Genomic DNA, 21,640 nt, shown 5'->3' with positions numbered 1-21,640 from the left:
GTCCCCCCTCTCGCACCCCCCTCCAGCCCCGGCTTTCTGATCTCCAATCACCTTAGTGCCATGGCCACCACCGCTGCCACCACCGGCAGCACTGCCGATGCCACAGTTATCTGCTCCACTGTCATCTCCGCCAGCACTGCTGTCACTTTCTGCACCAACCCTTCGATTGTCTTCTGCATCACCATCTCCAGGCACATCTCCATAACCCTTGTCACCCACGATTTCTCCTCTACTGTCGTCGTCCTTTCTGCATCTGCAGCCGTCATCCTCTCTTCCTTGGTAGCTGCCATACTGTCCACCAAAGCCTCCACCCACTTGTGCGCCACCGCCTTTGCCACCATCACAAACCCCTCCTGGGCCATCCCCACATCCGCTATCACCGTCCTCTTCGCCAACACCACTGCCACCACCGCTGTGACCACTACGGTCACAACAGTCAACACCGAGGCGGTCATCCTGTGCTGCTCTGGAGCCTTCTTCATGCTGTGCTGCTCTGGAGCCTCCTCCTTCACCCTCGGCTGCTCTGGAGCCTTTTCCTTAATACTCTGCTCCTCTGGAGTCTTCGGCCTCACTCTAGGTGGCCTTAGCCTCTGCCTCCGGACCAGGGCTGGCCTAGAGCCTGAGGGCTCTCCTCCTCCACATGCTCTCCCTGAGGGCAGTCCACCACACCCCCTGCCTGCTGGCACTCCATCGGCACCTGCAACCCCAGCCCTCTACGGCAGCCTCCGCTCACTTAAGATGAGCTTACTTTGGACTTTCCTGAAAGGCCAAGAGGCCTCTCTCCTTGGCCTTTGATGCGGGATCTCTGAGCCTTGGGCCCACAGAAGCCCCTCCCTCCATTCATTGGACTGGGGAGAGCTCAAGGTGCTGAGTTAATATTTGCTAAATGTTTGGCCAAAGTCCAACATCAGGGGCTTTCCACGAGCTCCCCACTTCCGTCCTGGCAGCATTTGTCTCTGGGTTTGAGAGCTTCAAAGGCTAAGGGTGGGCTTTACTCCTAGGGTTTCAAGGGAAGGGGTGTCCAGCTTCCAGGACTAAGCTGGGGTTGGGGAACCTCTAGGGAGGGTGCAGAGGTGTGTGTGGAGGGACGCAGGGAATACACTACGGGGAGTATGGAGAACACCCCCTTTCCCCAGCCACACACGCACGCCCCCCCCCCCGCCCCCATGAACCAAGCCACTGGCTGGAGAATGACCCTGGAATTCTCCAGCACGGAGACGCCCCCACGGTGGGAGCTCCTGGGAGAGGGGCGCCCCGCAGTGGCCGGAGCTCTGTTGGGGCGCCGCAGCCTTGGGAGCTGCCCGGGGTCTCCCCTTGCCCCCACGCCCCTTCCCGCCGGCAGCTGGCTGTCCCTGCTCCCCTGGGGGGCACCCGCCGGACCTGAGGCTGGAAGGCGGCGGGGAAGGGGGTGCCGTGGGCGCACATCCCTTCTCGGGCCCCCTTTCTGCCGGGACAGCAGAGACTCCGTCCGTGTTCCCCCAGGGCTTCCCAGCTGGGGCCTCAGGTGCACGAGGCTCCGTCACCCCCACGCGCGGCCCTGAGCAGGAGGACTCCGGGGGGAGGCCTGGGCGGATAAACAGGCGGCGTCTGTGCGGCTTCCGTGGGTCGGGTCGTCAGCGATGCGAGGGGCGCCGTGTCCCCCAGGCCCTGCTCCGGCCACGGCCGCTCCCCCGTCCCCCTGCCTACGCCGGACCCGCCACGGGGGTTCCCTTGGCAGCTGCCCTCAGGCTTGGCCGCGGAGCCCACGGGGGAGCCAGCCCGGGGCGAGGCCCGCAGGCCCGGGGGCATCTGCCTGGGGGGCGGGGGCGGGGTGGCTCGCGGGAGCCAGGCATTTCCCTCGAGAGCTCCTCAGAACATCTCCAGGAACCTCGCAGACGACAGGCCACGCGGTGGGAGCAAAGCCGCTTCCAGTGACCCTGGGGAGCCCCGGGCAAGGCCGCGGCGCAGGGAGCTCGGAGGCGGCGGGCAACCCGTGCCCCACTCCCAGCACCGGGCGGGGACCCCGCTGCTTCCCCGGGACAAAGGCCCCGGGGCCTCTGCTGCGCGCAGGGGAGGGCGCTGCTCTGCCCCCCGCCCCCAGCAAGCACGGATCCCCGGGGCGCAGCCTGGCCAGAGTGCGCCGGGCCTGCAGGAAGCCCCCTCGGACCCTCATGTGTGTGGATCTGCGCGGATGGGGTGGGGGGCAAAGGGAAGGTGTCCTCCGGGCCAGAGCCCTTCAGTCCTCTGAGCCAGATCACGCATTGATGTCATATCCTGCCACATTGCTGAATTCCTGTATGACTTCTAGCAATTCTGGGGTGGAGTCTTTTGGGTTTTCCACCTAGAGAATCATGTCATCTGGGAGGAGTGAGAGTGAGCTCTTCTTTGACAATTTGGATGCCTTTTCTTTCTTTTCTGTTGGCCTGATTGCAGAGGCTGGGACTTCTACTACTGTGTTGAACAACAGAGGTGAGAATCAACATCCCTCGTGTTCCTGATCTTAGGGGAGGGACTCTCAGTTCTTGCCCATTGAGAACGATGTTCACTGTGGGGTTTTTATAAATGGTTTGGGTGATATTGAGATATGTTCCCTCTAACCCCACACTGTGGAGTGTTTTCATCAAGAAAGGTTGCCTTATTTTATAAAATGCTTTTTCTGCATCAATTGGGAAGATCCTATGGTTCTTGTCTTTTCCTTTATTAATGTGATCTGTCGCGTTGATCGATTGAACCACCTTTGCAGCCCAGGAATACATCCCACTTGGTTGTGATGAATAATCCATCCAAGGTATTGTTAGTTCCTTGGTCAGTGTCTTGCTGAGAATTTTGACATCCTTGTTCATCAGGGATACTGGTGTGTAATTCTCCATTTTGGTGGGGCCTTTGGTTTGGGGATCGAGGTCATGCTGGCCTCATAAAACAAGTTTGGAAGTTTTCCTTCCATTTTTATTCTTTGAAACAGCTTCAGAAGAATATGCACTTGTTCTTCTTTAAATGTTTGGTACAATTCCCCTGGGAAGCCGTCTCTTCTCTGAACGGTGGAACGCTTGATCTGTTCCACCTTCCTTCACTGTCTATATCATTGTTTCTGCGCTAATCTTTATTCTCTTCTCCTGTTGTGTTTGCTGTTCCTTCTCCAGCTCCCTTAGATGTAAGGTTAGGATGTATATGTGAGACTTTCCTCATTCCTAAGAAAGCCTTATATTGCTATGTAATTGCCTCTTAGGAATACCTTTGCGGTCCAGATTTTCAAATGATTCCATGAATTTTTTGAATACTTTAATTTCCTGGGAGATGCAATCCAGACTTTTTATACCCATTTAGGATTTGATCCTGCCTCTGCCCTCCGCAGCCTCTGACAGCTGTGTGAAAGCTCTAGGCCTTGCAGGCCGAAAAGGGATGGCCGCCCTCAGAACTCTCGTAAAGGGGCTGAAGCAAAGAAGTTTGAGAGCTAAGCTGCTCTGAGGGACCCTCCTACGCTGCGCTGCCTCCCCACCCACACGCGACCCAGGAGGGGGAAGGGAGGAGGGTACGAGGCCGCTGTCACCAGGTCCCCGGGAACCAGCTTGGCAAAGCATCCGAGGGGCTGCCCAAGGTGCGAGGACGTGATCTGCCTGCAGAGCCTGCCCAGCTGCACGGCAGACACGGATCCCAGGGGAAGGCTCCTCTGATGCGTCTCGGCCCGAAAGCGACAGGCTGAGCAGACGTGAGGACTCCTAAAACCCACAACTGCTTTGAGACCAACTCCCTTTTTATGTAAAACAGAAGAAAAGGGGAAAAAAGAAATAGGTCTGTTTACTCTTTCTCCACATTGAGCTTAATGTTGTAGAAGCAGTTTTATGAACAGGCCCGCAGACCATCATCTCTGCGGCATTAGTTCCAATTGCATTATTGCCTAATCGCAGAGCACCGGAGTGTGTAACGTGGGAGCTGCCATCAGGCGGGACACGGGGGAAGGAAGGTTTTCACGCAAAGCCCAGGGTTCAGGAAACTGGACCAAGAACAGCAGCAAGGATCCAGCTTCCCCCCAGCTGCCCTCTGGGATATCCCAACCGTCCACGTCAGGGAGGCAGCAGAGAACACAACGTCCTCAGGTGGCGCCTTATGCTCCCTTAGAGCAGAACCTCACGAGGAGATGCAAGTCCAGGAATGCTGGGTCATCCAGCAGCTACCGTGTCTGTCGCCAGGTGCATGAGCGGCAGGGACACACAGGTGAACGAGGCTCCTTTCTGAACACAAGGCAGCTGGTCTCCTGAAGGAGGCCCGTGTGTCAGCAGAACTCGTTGATGGAGACACCTGGAGGAGGTTTCTTCCAAAACAGGAAGCCTAGCCCCGAATCCCTAAAGGACGGGGCGGGAGGAAAGGAAAGGGGCAGCGAGGCCACTAGGTCCCCGCCAGCACTTGCTTCCCTTGGGTGTGACCGACTTGTTGAGAACGAGCTTCTGAAGAAGCCAGTGAGGGGCGGCAGGGAAGCAGGAGGAGAAGGGAGAAGACGGCAAGGGCGTGATTCCCAGTGAGCGGCACATTGGGGCGGACCCTTGGGAGGCTCCGAAGGATCCCTTACACCCCAGAGTTTGACCTGCCTCAAGGCAGAGATGGAAAGGGTTTCTTCCCCTACAGCGGGCACTCCTGTCTATGGGCTGCTCCAAGTGAGAAGATACTCTCCCCTCACAAGGAGGAGGCTCTGGGGCTCCAGCACATCCCACAGAAGGCTGTGGGTGTGGTCTGTGAGCCAAATCCCAGATGGTTGGGGAGAGGGGGGTGTGGTAGAAGAAAGGGACCCCAGGAGATCAGCTGGCCAACACCCAGTGTGTGCACAGACGGACTCACCTTGGCAATGAGATACGGGTGGACGACTGGCTCCACACCTGGCCATAAAGCTCCAGGCCATAAAGCTCCAAGCGCAACTGGCAACGCACCTGCTCCCTTTCTACTTAGTGCAGGTTTTCCAACTGGATTCTTCCTTTCCAAATCATGTAGGCGACCCTAGGACCTTCGCACTTACGTATACATTTTTAATTAACATGTCCGTTTCTACAAAACACATCTAGGATTTTCATGGACATAACGTGAAATGCATAGATCAAGTTGAAGAGAATTGACAGCTTAACAACATTGAGTCTTCTGACCCATGAACGTGGCGTACGTCCCCTCGTTTCTGCGAGTCCCCGATTTCTCTCAGCAGTGTCTTCTAGGTGTCAGTCTACAGGACTTGCACATCTTTCACCAAATTTATCTGTCGGTGGTTAGAACTTCTGATGCTATCATAAAGTGAGTGGTTTTAACTTTAAATTTCTCACTATTGCTAGTTTAAGGAAATGCAGTGTGCTCGTTCACGTTGATCTTTTTCTTGCAACCCTATTAACCTCCTGTATAAGTTCAATAGCTGTTTTCTTGTAGATTCCTTATAATTTTTACTTAGGTGGATACTGTCAGCAAATTCATACAGTTTAGCTTTTCCCTTTATGAAATATACGCTGGCTTATTGTTTTTTCTTTTCATGTCTTATTGCACCAACTACCACCTCCAGCATAGAAGTGAATGAAAGTGGTAAGAATGAATGTACTTGTCTTGTTCCTGATCTTATGGGAAAAGTGCTTCCTCTTTCACCATTAAGGATGATGTTAGCAGGTTTTTCACAGAAACTCTCTATCACCATGACAAAATTGTATTCTATTCCTAGATCACCATGGATTTTTACTATGAATACTATTTTTTTTTTACAAGTTTGCCATGTTTGGATGTTGGGTTTTGTCAAATTAGTTTCTACATCTACTGAGATTATAGGATTTTCCTTTTTCTTAAAAATGACTACATTGGTTTATATTCAAATGTTAAACTGTGCTTGTGTTCCTTCCTACAATAAATGCCACTTGGCTGTGATATATTCTTTATGTTTTGTTGGATACAAGTTGCTAAAATCTTAAGAACGTTCACATCTGGGCAGCCCGGGTAGCTCAGTGGTTTAGCGCCTGCCTTCGGCCCAGGGTGTGATCCTGGAGACCCGGGATCGAGTCCTACATCGGGTTCCCTGCATGGGGCCTGCTTCTCCCTCTGCCTGTGTCTCTGCCTCTCTCTCTCTCTCTCTCTCTCTCTCTACTGTGCCTCTCATTAATAAATAAATAAAATCTTTTTTAAAGAAGAATGTTCACATCTAATGTGCATGAGAAATTTTAATGTGCCTTCCTCCATTCTTTTGTCTTTTCTGGTTTCAAATTAAAGGTAATGCTGGCCTCAGAATAAATTAGGAACTCTTCCCTCATCTTCATGTTTCTAGCAGAGTTTGGATTGAATTGACTCTATTTCTTCTTCAGTGATCGGTAGACTTCTGTACTAAAGACACCAGGGCATAGAATATTTTTAATGAGAAGTTGTTGGTGGGGGTGGTGGTTGTCTGTTCATTGTGTTTCATTTTGAGTAGGCTCCACACCCAGCATACGGCTTGACCTCATGCCCCCAGGATCAAGAGTCACACACTTTACTGACTGAACCAGGCAGGTACCCTGGGCAGAGGTTTTAAATTATACATTTATCTTCTTTAATAGATATTGGGACATTTGGGTTATCTACTTTTTTTCATGACTAGGCATTAGTAGTTTGTGTCTTTCAGGAAATCAGTCCATTTCATGTAAATTGTGGAGTCCTGAGTATTTTAGTACACAGGGCATTACAAGGTTTTCCATGTTTGCTGTTGGGAGCAAGACTTATTCCAGCCCATAGGAGTCCAGAGACTTTTTTCTACCTGCTTCTTTTCAGAAGTACTTTCAGATGCCTCAAGAATTTTCGGGATCCCTGGGTGGCGCAGCGGTTTGGCGCCTGCCTTTGGCCCAGGGCACGATCCTGGAGACCCGGGATCGAATCCCACGTCGGGCTCCCGGTGCATGGAGCCTGCTTCTCCCTCTGCCTGTGTCTCTGCCTCTCTCTCTCTCTCTCTCTCTCTCTCTCTGTGTGTGACTATCATAAATAAATAAAAATTTAAAAAAAAAAAAGAATTTTCCTCCCATGCGTGACTGACTTGAGTGGAACGTGAGGACTCCGGGTGCTCCCTCTCCCTCCTTCCCTTCCTAGCTCTCTCGCTTCACCCCCCCACCCCCGCCCCTCCTCTGGTAGGTTGCCTGAAAATGCCAGTCACTTTGGCCTCCCTGATTTTCCAACTCCGTCTCCTCATCTTGAGGAGAACCCTGGGCTCTGTATGGACCTCTCTCTTCCTGGAAACTCACTTACCTCATGGGGGAGGTTGGGACCAGAAATAAATATTTGGAAGCAAGTACACAGATCTAGTAAATAAAACCTCAAGGGCAACTGGAAAGAGCTTGTGGTGGAGGCAGGACGGTGTCTTCAATATAAAACCCACAACGACAAAGTACACACAAAAGAGACTGTGATGTAGGAGGAGAAGAAAGACACCAGTAGAAGGAAGCTCGTCGGAGAATGAAGTTCTGGAAACCAGGGCAGGGAGAGTCTTAAGAAACTAAAGGGCTCCGAGTGTCCTTGCCCCAGAGGCCCTGGGTTCAGCGCCAGAGGGGCTTACGGGCACAATGCCACCCGTGCCATGGGCACATCCTGGGCTGTGACCTTCTATATGCCCTACATGCTTGTTTCACTGGTTTTGCCAACATGGAAAACTGGTCCCCTTCACCAGAGAAGACTCGAGGGGGGCGAGTGAATGAGTCGGGCAGAAGTGGCACAGGCCAGACTTTGAGAAGCTTGGCAGAGAAGGGGAGGAACGGGGAGCCAGGGCAGGCAGGACCAAGAGGCTGGGTGGGGAAGGGACGCCTTCTGCTCAGTATGCAAGTCTTCGTCCGTGCGCGGTCTGAGCAAGGAAAGGCCCGGACGGGGCGAGCCTGACCTATGGCAGAAGGCGGATGACCTGGAGCCGGTCCCGGAGGTGGGGGCTTGGCCCTGGGCGGGAGGGAGGAAGGAGCGCCCGGGAGGAAGGCTGCAGATTGGAGCACGAGCAGGTCTGCAGCCCCCGCGCTGCTCGGTTCACCGCGACCGCCCGGAAGCAGGCCGCGCAGGTGTGTGCAGCGCGCAGGTGTGTGCAGCGCCCAGGTGTGCGCAGCGCGGTGTGTGCAGCGCCCAGGTGTGCGCAGCGCCCAGGTGTGTGCAGCGCGCAGGACCGCACCTCCGAGCCCTGCCCTGCAGCCGCGCAGGACGCCCCATCACGCAGGAGCCGCGGGCGTCTGTGCTGGGGCCCAAGGCCGCGGTCCGGCCCCCTGGGCTCCCCACGCGGCGCGGCACAGACGAGACCCCAAGGACGTGCTTCTCCGGCCGCACGGAGGCAGGAGGCTCCACGGGGAGGTGCACCCCGAGGTCCACGACGCGGCGGCGGGCCCTGGGGACAGGAGGCGGCCCCCCGAGGCGGCGGAAGCCGAAGACGGCCGATGGCGCTGGCCTGGCGCGGCTCAGGCCGGGGCACCCCGGGTCCCCGACGCACGGGCAGGGGCGGGCGGCGCTGAGCCGGGGACGCGGGCACCGGACCCCACGCGCTGCGGCGGCGCCTGCTTCGGCCTGGCCTGGCCGCGGGGTCGCTCCTCGGAACCAGTCGCCAGGGCCAGGGCCAGGGGCAAGGAGCCCACGCGCGCCCCACGCCGCCCCCGGAGCCCCGCCCCCCGAGCCCCCGCGCGCAGACCCCGCCTCCCACGCCCTGACCCGCGGAGCCCCCTCGGGGGCGGGGCCGGCCTCCTGCGCAGGCGCGGCCGCGGGGTCGCGCGTCAGTGACGTCACAGGCGGCGCGTCAGAGCCCCGCGCCCCGAGCCCGGCTGCCGGCTGGAGCCTGCGGGTGCGGCGTCCGAGGGGCGCGGCGACGGGGACGGGGACGGGGACGGGGAGGCCCGCGGAGCCCCCGGCGGTCGGAGGGACGCGGAGGCCGAGACGCGGGGCCGCCCCGGCCCGGGAGGACCCGAGGATGAAGGGTAAGGGACGTGCTGGCGCGGCGCTGCGGGGGGAGGGGAGGGGCGGGGGAGGGGCGGGGCTGCGCGGGGGGAGGGGCGGGGCTGCGCGGGGGGAGGGGCGGGGGCTGCGCGGGGGGAGGGGCGGGGCTGCGCGGGGGGGAGGGGCCGGGGCTGCGCGGGGGGGAGGGGCGGGCTGCGCGGGGCTGCGGCCCCTCCTCCACCCGGCCCCGCCCAGGCGCTGGCGTCAGCATCTCGGACGGGGTCTCGGGGGCGCGCTGGGGTAACGGCGACCCTCGAGGGTTGCTCGGAAGCAGAACGACGTGAAACGCGTAGATGTGGGGGCGCGGGGGGGGGGGAGGGGCGTGACCCCGGGGTCCCGGGATCCAGGCCCGCGTCGGGTCCCCGCGGGGAGCCTCCTACTCCCCCGGCCCGAGGCCCTGCCTCTCTCGGTGTCTCTCGTGAATAAACAAGCTCTTTAAAAAAAAGAAAGAAAGAAAGAAAGAAAAGCCGCGGGTCTCGGCCCTGCAGCCAGAACTGATCACTTCTCGTTCTCTCGTCTGCTTGGATCCCGCAGGTGCCACCTACCGTGCGTTTTCCCAGAAAGAGGCGAAGGAGCTGGAGGTTCAGGTAGGGCGCGGCCGGGCTCGGCGCCGCGGGGCTGGTGTCCTTCGGAGCCTTCCTCCTCGTCTCCAGCGCGCGTGTCGGGCCCAGTCGAGGCCTGCTGTTCCCATGGCCCTGCCCGCGCTGGCCTCTTTGCCCCCCTGTCGGGTGAACTGGGACGCCCGGACCCGGTGTCGTCTCCCGCCGTGTAGGGACACTGGGCTGTGCCCCCCTAATCCTGCTGCTGAGCGCTGGCACCTCGCGAGTGCAGTTTACGGGGACACCTGGATCCCGCACACCTTCTTTGTCGGTTTGGCCGAAGCTCCACTGGTGACTCGTAATGAGGGACCCAACGTGACCACAAGGTCCTACGGGACCGATAGACCTTCACTTGGTTTCTTCATGAAGGAAGGCAGCTTGAGTACCTAAAGGAAGCAAATCATTGTCCTGTCGCTGTGATAATAACGGTGATAGTGAACCTAGGTAGAGTCTAAAGCCGGCTGCCTTGCTTGAGCTGTGAGCACCCTGAGGGTTAAGTGGATCCCATCTTCATAGCCCCGTCACCTCTGCTTCTCCATTACGGAGAGCTTGATGCCCGACACATCGGCCTCATGTGTGTACAGCCTGGTTAGCACGTCAGGGCTTCAGGGAATGGCTCGGCCAAGAGGCAGGACTCGGGAAGACGGTGCTCCCCGGGGCTGGGGCCGACCCAGGACACACGCGCCTGAAGGACGGGCGACCAGTGGAACTCCCACCCCGAGAGGCGGTGATGTTAGGAGTTCTCTCGGGGGTCGCGCACAGCTGTGGCAGTTCTGTTGCCCACAAGTCCGAAGAGCCTGTGCTAGGTCAAGACCAGATGACACTGTGCCCTCTGTGGGGAGAGTGAGCACAGGAGGCTGGGATGCCCTGGCACCCCCTTTTTGCCGGTGATGTGCGAGCCGACTGAGCGAGCAGCCGTGATGCGTCCGTCCACAGGGACCCGCGCAGGCGGACAGGAGGATTGCGACAGGGACGCAGCGTCCCGATTCCTACCCCCCGAGGCCCGGCCCACTCCGGGGCACCACGTGGTGCCCTGTTCCCAAGTGTTGGGATCATCTCACCCTCCAGGGCATAGCTGGGTTCTACTCTGAGCTTGCGTTTGTCGCGCTGTGAGTGAATGAATACCGTTGTCGTACGTTTCTCAGCCTTTCCTCCCTGCCAAGAGTCAGAGAAGCGTTTTATTCCAAGTATAAAGGGTCGGTTGTTATCAGGGTGTTTTTTTGTTTTGTTTTTCAATCCATACCAAAGTATGCCTCAGAGAAATAGGGTAGGAAGTTGAATTTTGACGAGGCTGTTTTGTGGGGCGGTCACGAGTCTGTACCTGAACGTGACTTTTGCATCTGGACAGCTGTGGGTAGCTGACCTGGAGCAGATGAGAGGCTGTGTGAGGCCCGGCGGGGAGGCGGGTGGTCAGGAAGGCACCCCGTCTGCGGGGTGTAGTGGGGCCCGGGATCTGGGGCTGCCCCAACCAGAGCGGTGGACAGCGAGCCGCCTTGTCCCCGTGCAGCTTCCGGGAGCGCAGCAGGCCGAGGCCTTCGTGAGAGCCTTCCTGAAGCGCAGCATGCCCCGCATGAGCCAGCAGGCTTGCGAGGACCAGCTGCAACGCAAGGCTGTGGTCCTGGAGTACTTCACCCGCCGCAAACGGAAGGAGAAGAGAAAAAGATCCAAAGGCCTGTCCGCCCGGCAGAGGAGGGAGCTGCACCTCTTTGACATCACGGCAGAGCAGCAGAGGTATGCCCGCCTTCCGGGTCCTGCTGGGCCTGGGGCGCTCCTCCTGCGTCGGCCACGAGGGGGCAGCCGGCCTTCACTTGGCTTTGAAAGCCTGTCTGGCGTCTGTCCGTCTGTCCGCGCCGTAGCTGAGGCCCCAACCATACGTGAGCCTGGCACCCCTGGCAGCAGGCCGTCTGTCTGTCAGCTTTCCTAGAGAAAGAGGACCTGATGCATCTGCACGTTACTCTTACAGCTTTCAGTGGCCCTAGACGGAGCCCTTCACTGGGGTTCTGCTGCCGGAGAACGTGCTGCCCACGCGAGCCAGAACTTTCTGGGCAGGATGCGTCCCTCTGCGGGGGGGGGGGGTTCCTCCCTCCAGCCCACGCTACATCCCTCCTTGGCCGTGGTTCTGCGTGCGCGTGTCTTCAGACTGTGTAGACTTGGCTCCAAGTCAGTAGCCAGAAAGCCGCCCACGTCCCTCGGGACCAAGTCAGTCACTTTGTCCGTGGCCCTTCTTGCAGAAAGAGCTGGGCTTCGGGTGGAGAAGGAGGAAGGGGCCACTGCTGCCCACGTTTTCCTGGCTGGTGTCTGCACCAGTAGAGCCCACTTGGAGTTAGAGCCTGAGGTTCCCGTTTGTCTGACCACAGTTTCCTGAAACAGGTTCCCCATGAGGCGCCGGGACCGTCATCATGACCCCAGACAAAGCCTTTGAGGTGCCCTCACCTGGTCCCTCCCCTCGGGCCTGCCCCTTGCTCACTCACCTTCCAGACGGACCCGTTACCTTATGTGGGGACGTGCACGACAGCCAGCAACTCCTGTGTACCCCCCGCCTCCCCCCGGGGTCAGCTCTTAGCACACGACCTCACAGCAGCGCTTAAGCGAGACAACCCTCATGAACGGAAGTGTGGGTGAGCACCCCCGCGGGCTGGTGTGTCGCCCTGGGTGCATCCTGGCTGCTCCGCGTCTGCGTGTTGCCTCGTGGTCTGCGGGATCCACTTGGGCGCCAGCTGTCCAGGCTGCAGCCGGCCGGCAGGAAGGACGGCGGGGCCAAGGAGGCCAGCAGCTTCCTCCCGCCGTGGCCTCGAGAGGGCTCTGGCAGTGGGACCGCTAGAGGTTCAGGGCCCGAAGTCCTGATTGTAGTCAGGTTCCCCACGGTACCACCGGGATCCGACCCAGCTCGCAGTCCTTGGCCTCAGGCTACGCGCTGGCTCTTCCGATGTTCCGTCCCAAGCTCACGTCGCCTGACTCTGCTTCTCTGTAACTTTGCCGCAGGTACAATCTTTTTCTCCCTCTGCATGAGCTCTGGAAGCAGTACATCCGGGACTTGTGCGGCGGTCTCAAGCCGGACACGTGAGTTGCTCTTCCGAAGCCTTGCCCTTTGCACAGCCCCAGTCCTACGACCACAGTGAATGGCCTCGGGGCCAGCTGGCCGCACAAGTTTGCGGACTGTGTGCTCCCTTCGGGACTCCTGATGGTCGTATACTGAGGCCTCTGTTTACCTCCCAGGCAGCCACAGATGATTCAGGCCAAGCTGTTAAAGGCAGACCTTCACGGGGCTCTCATTTCAGGTAACTGGCCTGAGAGCGCGTGGTCCCCCGCACGCCCGTGCCGTCACTCGGGGGCCGCGCGGCTCTGCTCGGAGTCAGGCACGCCCCTTGTCGCGTGATCACCCGCATTGAGGGTGGGAGGTGAGCAGTTCTGGCCACTCTGTAGATCCTCTAATGGTCTTTGTGCGCCCTTCCGCACGGGACCCTCCTGCCTCCCGAGGGCACAGCAGCTGCCGGCACTGCCCCCAGCCCTGAACAGAACACAACGTCCCTTTGGTCCGTTGCCCTGCAGTTTCGAGGATCCGCTCACAGTCCCCTCCGCAGGGCAGCCCTTCCCTCGCCTCTTCACTCCTCCAGCTGCCCCCTCCCCCCACAGCCACCCACAGGTCCAGAGGGCGCCACAACCTCCAATCCCACAACAACTCCGCCCCTCCTCACGTCAGCCCCTGGCGTTCCCATGTCCGCTCTCGGTACCGGTGCGTACCCTGGCTGTTCAGGCCCAAACCCCAGGCGGGATTGCGTTTTCTCTTTCCTGAGCCTCAGCACCAAGCCCTCCCGTGTCCTCACCGAAGCTGAGCCCACACCATCTCCTCTGCATGCCTCGAGCCTAACCCCTCCCTGCGGGCACGCCGCTTCACCCCCAACCGGCAGCCAGAGGGAAGGTCTTGTCCCAAAGCTCAGGCCGTGTTTCTCTCCTTGCTGCGTCTGAAAGGCACCCGGTCTAAGCACAGCCGCCTGCTTTCTGCTGCTCACACACCAGGGTTGGCCCCGCCTCGGGGCCTTTGCACTTGTCCTCTCCCTGTGCCAGGGTTGTGCGTTCACAGACTGACCGCTTCTCGGTGTTCAGGTCCCCGAGGGCCTGCCATCGCTAAAGCTGACCTTCGTCTCCATTACTGTGGCAGTTACGTGATCAGAAAAAATCGGTTGTCTGATTTGGTCCACGTTCCCCTCCTGCTCCTTGAGAGCAGAGCCCAGAACAGCCTTGGTCCCTGCTGCGCAGGCGCCGTCCTCCCGCAGTGCCAGGCCCATAGCTGCTGCTCCGTGAACGTCCGCCGGCTACGGGGGCGCGGGTCAGGAGAGGCGAGGGGCCGGCTGCCTGTTCACCTCGCTGCTCCACAGCCTGTGGCAGGATTCCGTTGTGGCCAGAGCTCGGGAGGTGGTGGGAAGGCCACGACGGACAGGTGCGCTTTCAGGTCCCGCCAGGCTGCCTCTGGGTCTCGGTGCTGCTGGACCCCGTGACCTCTTGGCTCCACGGCCCTCCCAGGCCCCGTGGCCGCAGGCCCTCCAGGGGACGCCGCGTCAGGGCAGCCCAGAGGCTGCGGAGCCACAGGCGGGGGGGTTGGGACCTTGCTTCTCATCGTTTGGGCCCCGTCCCGCTGACGACCCTTCCCCAGCCGCCCCCACCCCGCTGGTTGTGGCTCCCCCAGCACCAGCGACGCTCAGGCCTTGAATGTGCTTCTCTCCGCAGTCACAAAATCCAAATGCCCCTCCTATGTGGGTGTCACGGGAATCCTCCTACAGGAAACGAAGCACGTTTTCAAAATCATCACCAAAGAAGACCGCCTGAAAGGTAAGTGCGTGTGTCTCGGTGACGTGGCCCGCGGCCACCCGGCTCCGTCAGCCCTGTCCTCGTGGCCCCTCGGGGCAGTTTGGCCTCCCACGTCAGCACAGATTGCAGGTCGCTGCTGACTGCGTGCCCGGCTGCGGAGGGCGCCCCTGACCCTGCCCTGTGCCTCTCCCTCAGGCGTCCGGGAGCGCGGCCAGCAGCCTCGGCCAGATGGGATCGCAGGAGGGGCCGCCTGGTGTGCTTGCAGCCACGGGGGTCCGTGTCCATGGCTGGGGCGTCCCTGCCCAGAGGCTGCTGCCCCGGAGGGTGGAGCTTAGCTAGCGCCTGCCCCTGGAGTTGCAAGACCTGGGCCCGCTGGCGACCCTGGGGCTCCGGAAGCGAGTGCAGGCTCTCGCTCCAGTGTGTTGGCACGTCCACGCCCCTTGCCCACGGGCCTGAGACCAGCACCACCCCGGGAGCTGTTCCTTCTGGAGCTTGGGCCTTTGACCCTAGAAGCTGGGTATCGAATTGTGTTTAAATCTGAATAACGGCCAAGAGCGCCTGTCGTCCCGGTGCTGCCAAGCTCTGTGGGTCCCCACTTCTCGAGCTTGCCTTCTCACGAGATGTTTTAGGGATGACGTTATGTGCCAACGTGACCTTCACTGTCGGGATTTTTTTGTCCTTTTTCCTCCTTTTCTTCCAGTTATCCCCAAGCTGAACTGCGTGTTCACAGTGGAAATCGATGGCTTCATTTCCTACATTTATGGAAGCAAATTCCAGCTTCGGTCAAGTGAACGATCAGCAAAGAAATTCAAAGCAAAGGGAACAGTGGACCTGTGAGGTCTTTGCTGCGGAGGCGACTGTGTGTGCCCTGAGGACTGGGACCGCCTGCGTGCCCTCCTTGCACGAAGAGGTGGCCGGGCCGGCTGTGGTTCTCGACCAGCGCGGCGCGTCACCACCAGAGTTAGGAACCATTCATCGGGGGGTCCCTGGGTGGCGCAGCGGTTTGGCGCCTGCCTTTGGTCCAGGCGTGATCCTGGAGTCCCGGGATCGAGTCCCACGTCGGGCTCCCGGCATGGAGCCTGCTGCTCCCTCTGCCTCTCTCTGTGTGTGTCTATCATGAATAAATAAATAAAATCTTTAAAAAACAGAAAAGAACCATTCATCATCTGGAAAGAAACCCTGCCCTGAGCTGCGGAGCAGGGAACGCGGGGCTGCGTGTGTCTGGATGGCGTCGAGTCGGTCCCGCCCCCGGGGGAGAAGAGCCTGGCAGGACCCGCACACCGTGACCTGCCTGGTGGCAATAGTTGGGTTTTACTTCTTTTTCATCCTTTTCTGTGTCTCGTGAATGCTCTGCGATGAACCCGTCATTGACGTCACAGTAAAACATCCACGTAGGCGCTGAGAGGCTGTTGGTGAAAGGTGGTGCCTGCTGGCAGCGCCGCTTCAGGTGCAGACAGTTGCCCTCAGGCGCCCGTTCCCGAGGACAGTGGCTGCTTTAGCTCACGCCCGCCCTCGACCTCTGGCCGACTGCCGTTTCCTTTGCTATTCCGGGAAAGCAGATGAGCGACCGCGACGTTGCCGAGGGGCTGGGGCTCGTGGGCTCTGGGAGGGAGAGCTGGGACGGCCCGGGGGCAGGGAGCCAGGTCGGCGGTGCTCCTGGTGGCCCTTCACCGGGAGCCCGGGAGCTCGGTCCACAGGGATCCACCTTCCCGTGGCTCTTGGGCTCCTGGACTCCGGGACAGGGGTTGGCGGACGGGGGCAGGACCGCAGCGCCCCCGAGGCTGACCCCAGGGGCGTCCCCAGCACTCCCTGCTCAGCGGAGCCCTCGCCTTCTGCGGCCGGAGGCCCGGGCTCTGGGGTCAGGCTAGGCCCGTGTGGCGGGCACCTATAGCCCACGAGCGCGGCCCCGCGGGGCAGGCCCGGGTGGGGACGGGGTTGGGCCGGCTTCCGTGTGCCTTGCTCGGAGCGCCGCGCGCTCAGGACCTACGGCCCCTTTCGGGGAGAAGTTGTTGTGCCCCCGACCGGGCGAGGCCAGAAACATTCCTGGCCGCAAACCCGCAGCAGAGCACGGGCTGCTGTTCCCTTGGCTCCAGGAGCAGCAGCAGGGCCGGACGCGTGGTCCCTGGGTCCCGCGGGGCCTCCGCCCGGGAGGACAAACCCCCTGGGACGGGAAACGTGAACTGGGACTGGCCGGGCAGGAAGGCCTGCCTCGGCGCCTCCCAGGGCTCGGGGTCGCCGTGTCCGTGCCCACGGGGCCTTGCCCCAGGGGTGGTCGCTGCCTGGGCCGCAGCTCTCGGCCCCCGGCACCGCCTGAGCCCTGTGCGCCCACAGCCTTGCGGCACCGCGGACTGGCTGCCGAGCCGGGGTCTGAGCGCAGGGATAAGGAGGCTGCTCTGCGGCGTCACGCGGGCCTTTAGCACCTGCGCTCCCGCTGGGGCCGGGGGCGTTTGCGACGCCTGCCTGTGCCCGGTGCCCACGGCCGGGGCGCCGTGACTCCCTAACCGCACTGCGCGTGCCAGCCCTCAGCTGGGGAGGGCGCCCCTGGGTGCACATGCGGCTGCTTTCCAGAAACGTGGTGGTGCCACTTGCCTCGTGAAACCCGCTCTTGTTTGGTGCAGACTCACGTCTGCGGTGAACGGCTGTTTCCTCTGTGGGCTTCCGTCCCCTTCCCCCAAGGACGCTTGCGGAGAAGGCGCCTGCCTCTTTCTAGGATGCCCTGGGGTCCTGTGCCCTGAGGACCGGCCATCCTCCAAGGGCCCAGCCCAGGCGGACACTGGCTCTCAGGGAGCGCCCCGGGAGGCCGAGGCCCAGGGAGGTGGACGGGGCCGCTCGTGGAGGGCGTGTGGTCGTTTGCAGCCCAGGCCCCTCCTCCACGGCTGGAGCAGGACCGAGCAGGGCCGAGGCCGTGTCGGCCTCCTGCGCCCACCGTCGGGCACCGGAGACCCCGGAGGGCCGCACGGCAGCAGAGCGGTCACCTCAGGGCGAGACTCGGGAGCTGTGGGCCGGGGGGCATCAGCCCGGGACCCTCTGTTCTCCCAAATGCGAGTGGGCCGAGCGGCCAACTGCGGGGCCCACAGGACAGGCCGGAGCCTCTCCAGGGATGGTGCAGGACGGTGGGGCCGGCACGGTCGTCGCCGCGGCGCTGGCTCGGGCCGCCTAACCGCTCTGCCGTCGGCTGCGTGGACACCAGAAAATTCTTCACCTGCTGCCCCACGGCTGGACGCCCAGGACTCGGGTGGGCCGCAGGCTGGGCCCGCTGAGGGCCGTCTCCCTGGCCGCCTTGTTGCCGTGTCCCCACCTGGCCTCTGCAGCTGCGGGGAGCGCCGTCTGGCGTCTCTAACTCTTGTTAGGACAGCGGCCCTGCGGGTTACGGCGCCACCTTTAGGGCCTCCCTCCACCTCCGGCACCCGGGGCAGGAGGCCTGCAGGGAACTCGTGGGACGTCGTCGAGTGCACGTGCCGGGGCCCCTGCTGGAGCCCCTCCGCCGCCTGCAGGACGCCGTCCCACGAGCCCGGCCGGCTCCCCCCAGCGCTGGGTCAGCACCGCTCAGGAGCCGAGCTGCTGCCGCCCGCCGTCGCCAGCCCCGCTCCCGCGTCCCCAGACCACCGAGCCCCTCCGTGCCCCCGCCAGCGGGCCGGGCTCGGTCCCCTCCTGCCGCGGGAGCCTGGGCCTTCCTGCAGCCCGCGCTGCTCTGCTCCGTCACGCGGGTGAGGCCCGTGGACTCCAGATGGGGTCCGGCCGCGACACCTGCCTGTGACGGAAGATTGGGGCTCGGGGTGACGGGTTCCAGATGCTGGGAAAGATGGTCAGAAGGGCTCATCTCAGGTTCTGAGGAGGAAACAGTCACATTCCCCAAAAAAGCCATAAATTACGGTAAAGAGCTTTCTTTCTGGACAATGGCTTTTGTTTTAATTTAGTTTGCATTTCTTCGCCATAATGCCTAATTAGGACATCTGTTAAATGTCTATAATATTAATTTAATGGGGGGGGGTTCCTAATAGAACTGTTCTGGAATTGTCCGTTTAATTAACCTCACGGGCCCCTAATGGATGTCTTAAATAGGCGTCATTAACACGAGTGCTAGACAAATTAGAATTAGAGTCAATAACATTCTTGGTAATTTTTCCTGAGCCGTGAAGGACGCGCGGTGCTAAGTAGACCCGCAGAGGCGGGCGCACAGGGCGGTGTGGGGCCGGGTCCCCAGCAGGGTCCGGAACCGACCAGGCCCCCCCGAGGGGCCCAACCCCCGTGGCCTGGCCTCCCCTTGGTGCACCTGCCACCGCGGAGCCGGAGGGCTGGGGGGGGGCGGGGGGCCGGCGGACGTGCCTTAGTGGGGGCGCACCGCGTTGCCCCCACCCTGCACGGAGCCGGTGCGTTGCTGTCCCAGAGCCAGCGCTCGCTCCCCGTGGGCACATCTCCTGTGGCCTCTCGGGGCACCTGCCGTGGCTAAGCCTTCGCTCCGTCCTGAGGCGTCTGTGTCCCCCGCCCCCCACCCCACGGCCACAGCACAGCCCGGGGCCTTTGTCACCGTCCTGCTCCAAGCCCACACGTGGGTCTGACCCGGGTCATGGCCCCCCCAGGGTCCCGCCCCCCAGACCCACCCTCCTGAGTTACAGCGACCACAGCGGCCTGCCCTCCCTGTCCCCTCCATCCCCTCCAGCTTCACCCGTGGGCCCGGTGCGGGCGACCTGCCTGGGAGGTTGACCTGCCTCAGGAAACCCGAGCTCAAGGCCCCCCTGACCCCTGACCTCCATTTTCAGCCCCGAATGACGTGATTCGGGGAGTGTGGTGGTGGTGACCCATGCATTTGATGCATTTAACCTGCAGGAGCTGAGCCCTGCAGGGGGTGCAGCCCCCCTTCCCCCCTCCCCCCCTCCCCATTCCCCAGTGTGAGCTGAGATGGAAAGCACCCTCCTGGCTCTTTGTCTCCCCAGGACGTCTGACCCTAACGCTGTTCCGGTCACGCTGCCGGCCCAGGAGCGCAGGGTCACACCTCCTCCTGCCTCTGGGAGGGTCGGCGTGCTGGGCGTGGGCTCGTCCCCAGGGACCCGCCAGCCCCGGGTGCAGGAGGCAGGGACCGGGTTCCAGCCCGGGGAGCCCACCTCCGCGGCCTCCCGCAGGGCACGGAAGGGTCCCCTGGCTCGTCGGGGAAGCCCAGGTTCCCGCTGTTTCTCTGCGTGTCTTATTCCTACTGGAAACGTGGGTGAGCAGAGGAGCCCGAGTCCGCAACGTGGGCACCTGCCCAGCATCCCGACGGGAGCGTCTCCCACCCGTCGTCTTGCTCCCGCCGCGGCCTGCCTCTGCCTCAGGTCACCCTCTGGGCCCCCTCTGCACAGGGAAGCCCCCGTTCCTGGAGAGGCCCCAGGTCTCCGCTCCGGTTGCAGTCGGCCCAGGGCGGACTCTGGCCACGGGGCTCCTGCGTCCGCGGTGTTGGGGGACGTGGGGGGAGGAGAGTGAGAAGGGCCACCTGGGGCTCAGCTCCCTGCGGAGCCCTGAGTCCAGGGCCAGAGCTGCGGATCCAGTCGCAACAGGCAACAGACGGGGGAGCTCTATGTTCTCGTCGCTTCTGAGCGCGGTGCACCGGGGTCGGTGCCGAGCATAAGCCACGCTGACCTGCACACGGCCTGACTCGCCACGGAGAGCTTGGCCCCCATTTCTTGGTGATTTGGGTTTATCACGGCGACAAAATTACTTCTGGACGTCTCATCCCTCATTTTCGAAATTAAAGTCTCCGGGAAAATGTGAATTGAGTTGGTGAAGTTCGTATATACGTAATTTTTAACAAGTGGAGCGCACAAGCTCCTTGGCGCGTGAACACTTAGGAAGCACCTGCCAGGCGCTATTCTGAGCGTTTGGCACGCTTTGTCCTCCCAGCTACCTGATGAGGTCAGTGCTGTCTTGTTCCCATTTTGCAGATGAGGACATGGAGGCCCAGAGGAGTGAAGTCAGGGGCCGGAGCGAGCTGGGAGCTGAAGCCCTGCAGCTTGGCCCCAGAGTATGGGACAAATACGCCGGCACAGGAGCCTCCGGGCCGCTGGCCCTCCCCGAGGCTCTGCACCCGCCGACAGTCTCCCTTGTCGCAGCCTCTCGGAGCTGAGGCTCTAGGCTCCACGTGTAAAACCCCAACGGCGCCAGAACGGCCCTCCTCGTCCTGGCGAGTGGGAGGAAGCGCCAGCTTCTCCGGCTCCACGTCCAGTCCGGGGCCCTGGTGACCTTGAGATGCAGCTGGGATCTGTCCCTCAGGTCCAGGCGAGGGCGCCGAGGCCAGGGTCCCCTTGGGAGACGTCAGCGGGGGTGCCTGGGGCGCAGACTGTACCTTTGCAGGGAGCAGCAGCGCGGGGCAGGGGCCCAGGGACCCCGGTCCCGCCCTCGGGCCGCCTGCTGTGCCCCCTCACCCTCGGGACCCCGCAGGGCCCGGCCCCACCGCAAGGATTCCCCGAATGTCAACCCCGGGCGGGAGCACGAGCCTCAGCTGCCTCCCCGCTCCTGGGCTTCCCCCTCGCCTTCCTGCGGTTTTATGGGGGGACAAAAAACAGTAACAATAAAATTAAAAAAAACACACAGGGATCCCTGGGTGGCGCAGCGGTTTAGCGCCTGCCTTTGGCCCAGGGCACGATCCTGGAGACCCGGGATCGAATCCCACGTCGGGCTCCCTGCATGGAGCCTGCTTCTCCCTCTGCCTGTGTCTCTGCCTCTCTCTCTCTCTCTCTCTCTGTGTGACTATCATAAATAAATAAAAATTAAAAAAAAAAACACACACACACACAGAAAAATAAATTACTCAGGAATTTGTTTTTCATTAAGCAAGAAGGCTGGATGGGGCCTGGCCGCGGCCTCAGGAAGCCGCTCCCGGGTGCGGAGGCCTTGGGTCCAGGCGCGAGCCCCACATCAGCCCGGAGCGCTCAGGTGCTGCCCCCCAGATCCCGCGAGACGCGTCCCCAGGGGTCCTGTTGCCGCCACACAGTCCGCAGGCCGGAGGGAAGCGGCCACGAGTCAGGGCAGCCCGGCCGAGCGCCCACGCCGCCGCACCTGCTCACGCGGGTCTGTGGGTGGCCCCGGGCGGCGCCTGCCGCATCGCTCAGAACCCATGGCCCGAGCCGGGACTAGGCCACTCGGCGGTCGAGCGAGGGCAGAGGTGCAGGGCTCGGACTCCGCCACGTTTGCCTCTCCTGTGTGACAGCGGCCTCGCTCCCAGGCCGGCTCCCTGCGTCCGCGCTCCCAGGACCCAGGAGGGAAAAGCCTCTTCCCAAATCCCTCTCCCCCTCCCCACCCCACCCTGTCTCTCCCCCTCGCCCCTTCTCTTCCCCTCCTCCCATCTCCCC

At 61.4% G+C, this 21,640-nt stretch overlaps 2 protein-coding genes across 4 annotated transcripts in view; one reads left to right on the top strand and one right to left on the bottom strand.

The window, feature by feature from the left end:
* The window catches only part of POP4 (POP4 homolog, ribonuclease P/MRP subunit), a 42,853-nt gene extending 27,380 nt beyond the window's left edge, over positions 1-15,473 (top strand). Inside the window, exons 6-11 of the mRNA XM_025421875.3 lie at positions 9,448-9,500; positions 11,020-11,243; positions 12,495-12,572; positions 12,729-12,790; positions 14,238-14,339; positions 15,019-15,473. Of these exons, the coding sequence (XP_025277660.1) occupies positions 9,448-9,500; positions 11,020-11,243; positions 12,495-12,572; positions 12,729-12,790; positions 14,238-14,339; positions 15,019-15,155 (656 nt within the window). The 3' untranslated portion in view covers positions 15,156-15,473. The remainder of the gene's footprint in view (positions 1-9,447; positions 9,501-11,019; positions 11,244-12,494; positions 12,573-12,728; positions 12,791-14,237; positions 14,340-15,018) is intronic.
* C1H19orf12 (chromosome 1 C19orf12 homolog) overlaps positions 1-21,640 on the bottom strand; it is a 79,186-nt gene that overhangs the window by 12,687 nt on the left and 44,859 nt on the right. For 2 of the 3 annotated variants that reach the window (XM_025425296.3, XM_025425297.3), the window contains exon 1: positions 52-674. The exons of the other annotated variant lie outside the window; for it this stretch is intronic. In XM_025425296.3, coding sequence (XP_025281081.2) covers positions 52-482 — 431 coding nt within the window. In that variant the 5' untranslated portion in view covers positions 483-674. Of the gene's footprint in view, positions 1-51; positions 675-21,640 lie in introns of those variants that run through there. 3 annotated transcript variants of the gene reach the window in all.

This window comes from Canis lupus, chromosome 1 (assembly GCF_003254725.2).
Source record: "Canis lupus dingo isolate Sandy chromosome 1, ASM325472v2, whole genome shotgun sequence".
NCBI lineage: Eukaryota > Metazoa > Chordata > Mammalia > Carnivora > Canidae > Canis > Canis lupus.
Note: the sequence above shows the minus strand (reverse complement) of the source record. Positions and strands in the feature narration are given on the sequence as shown.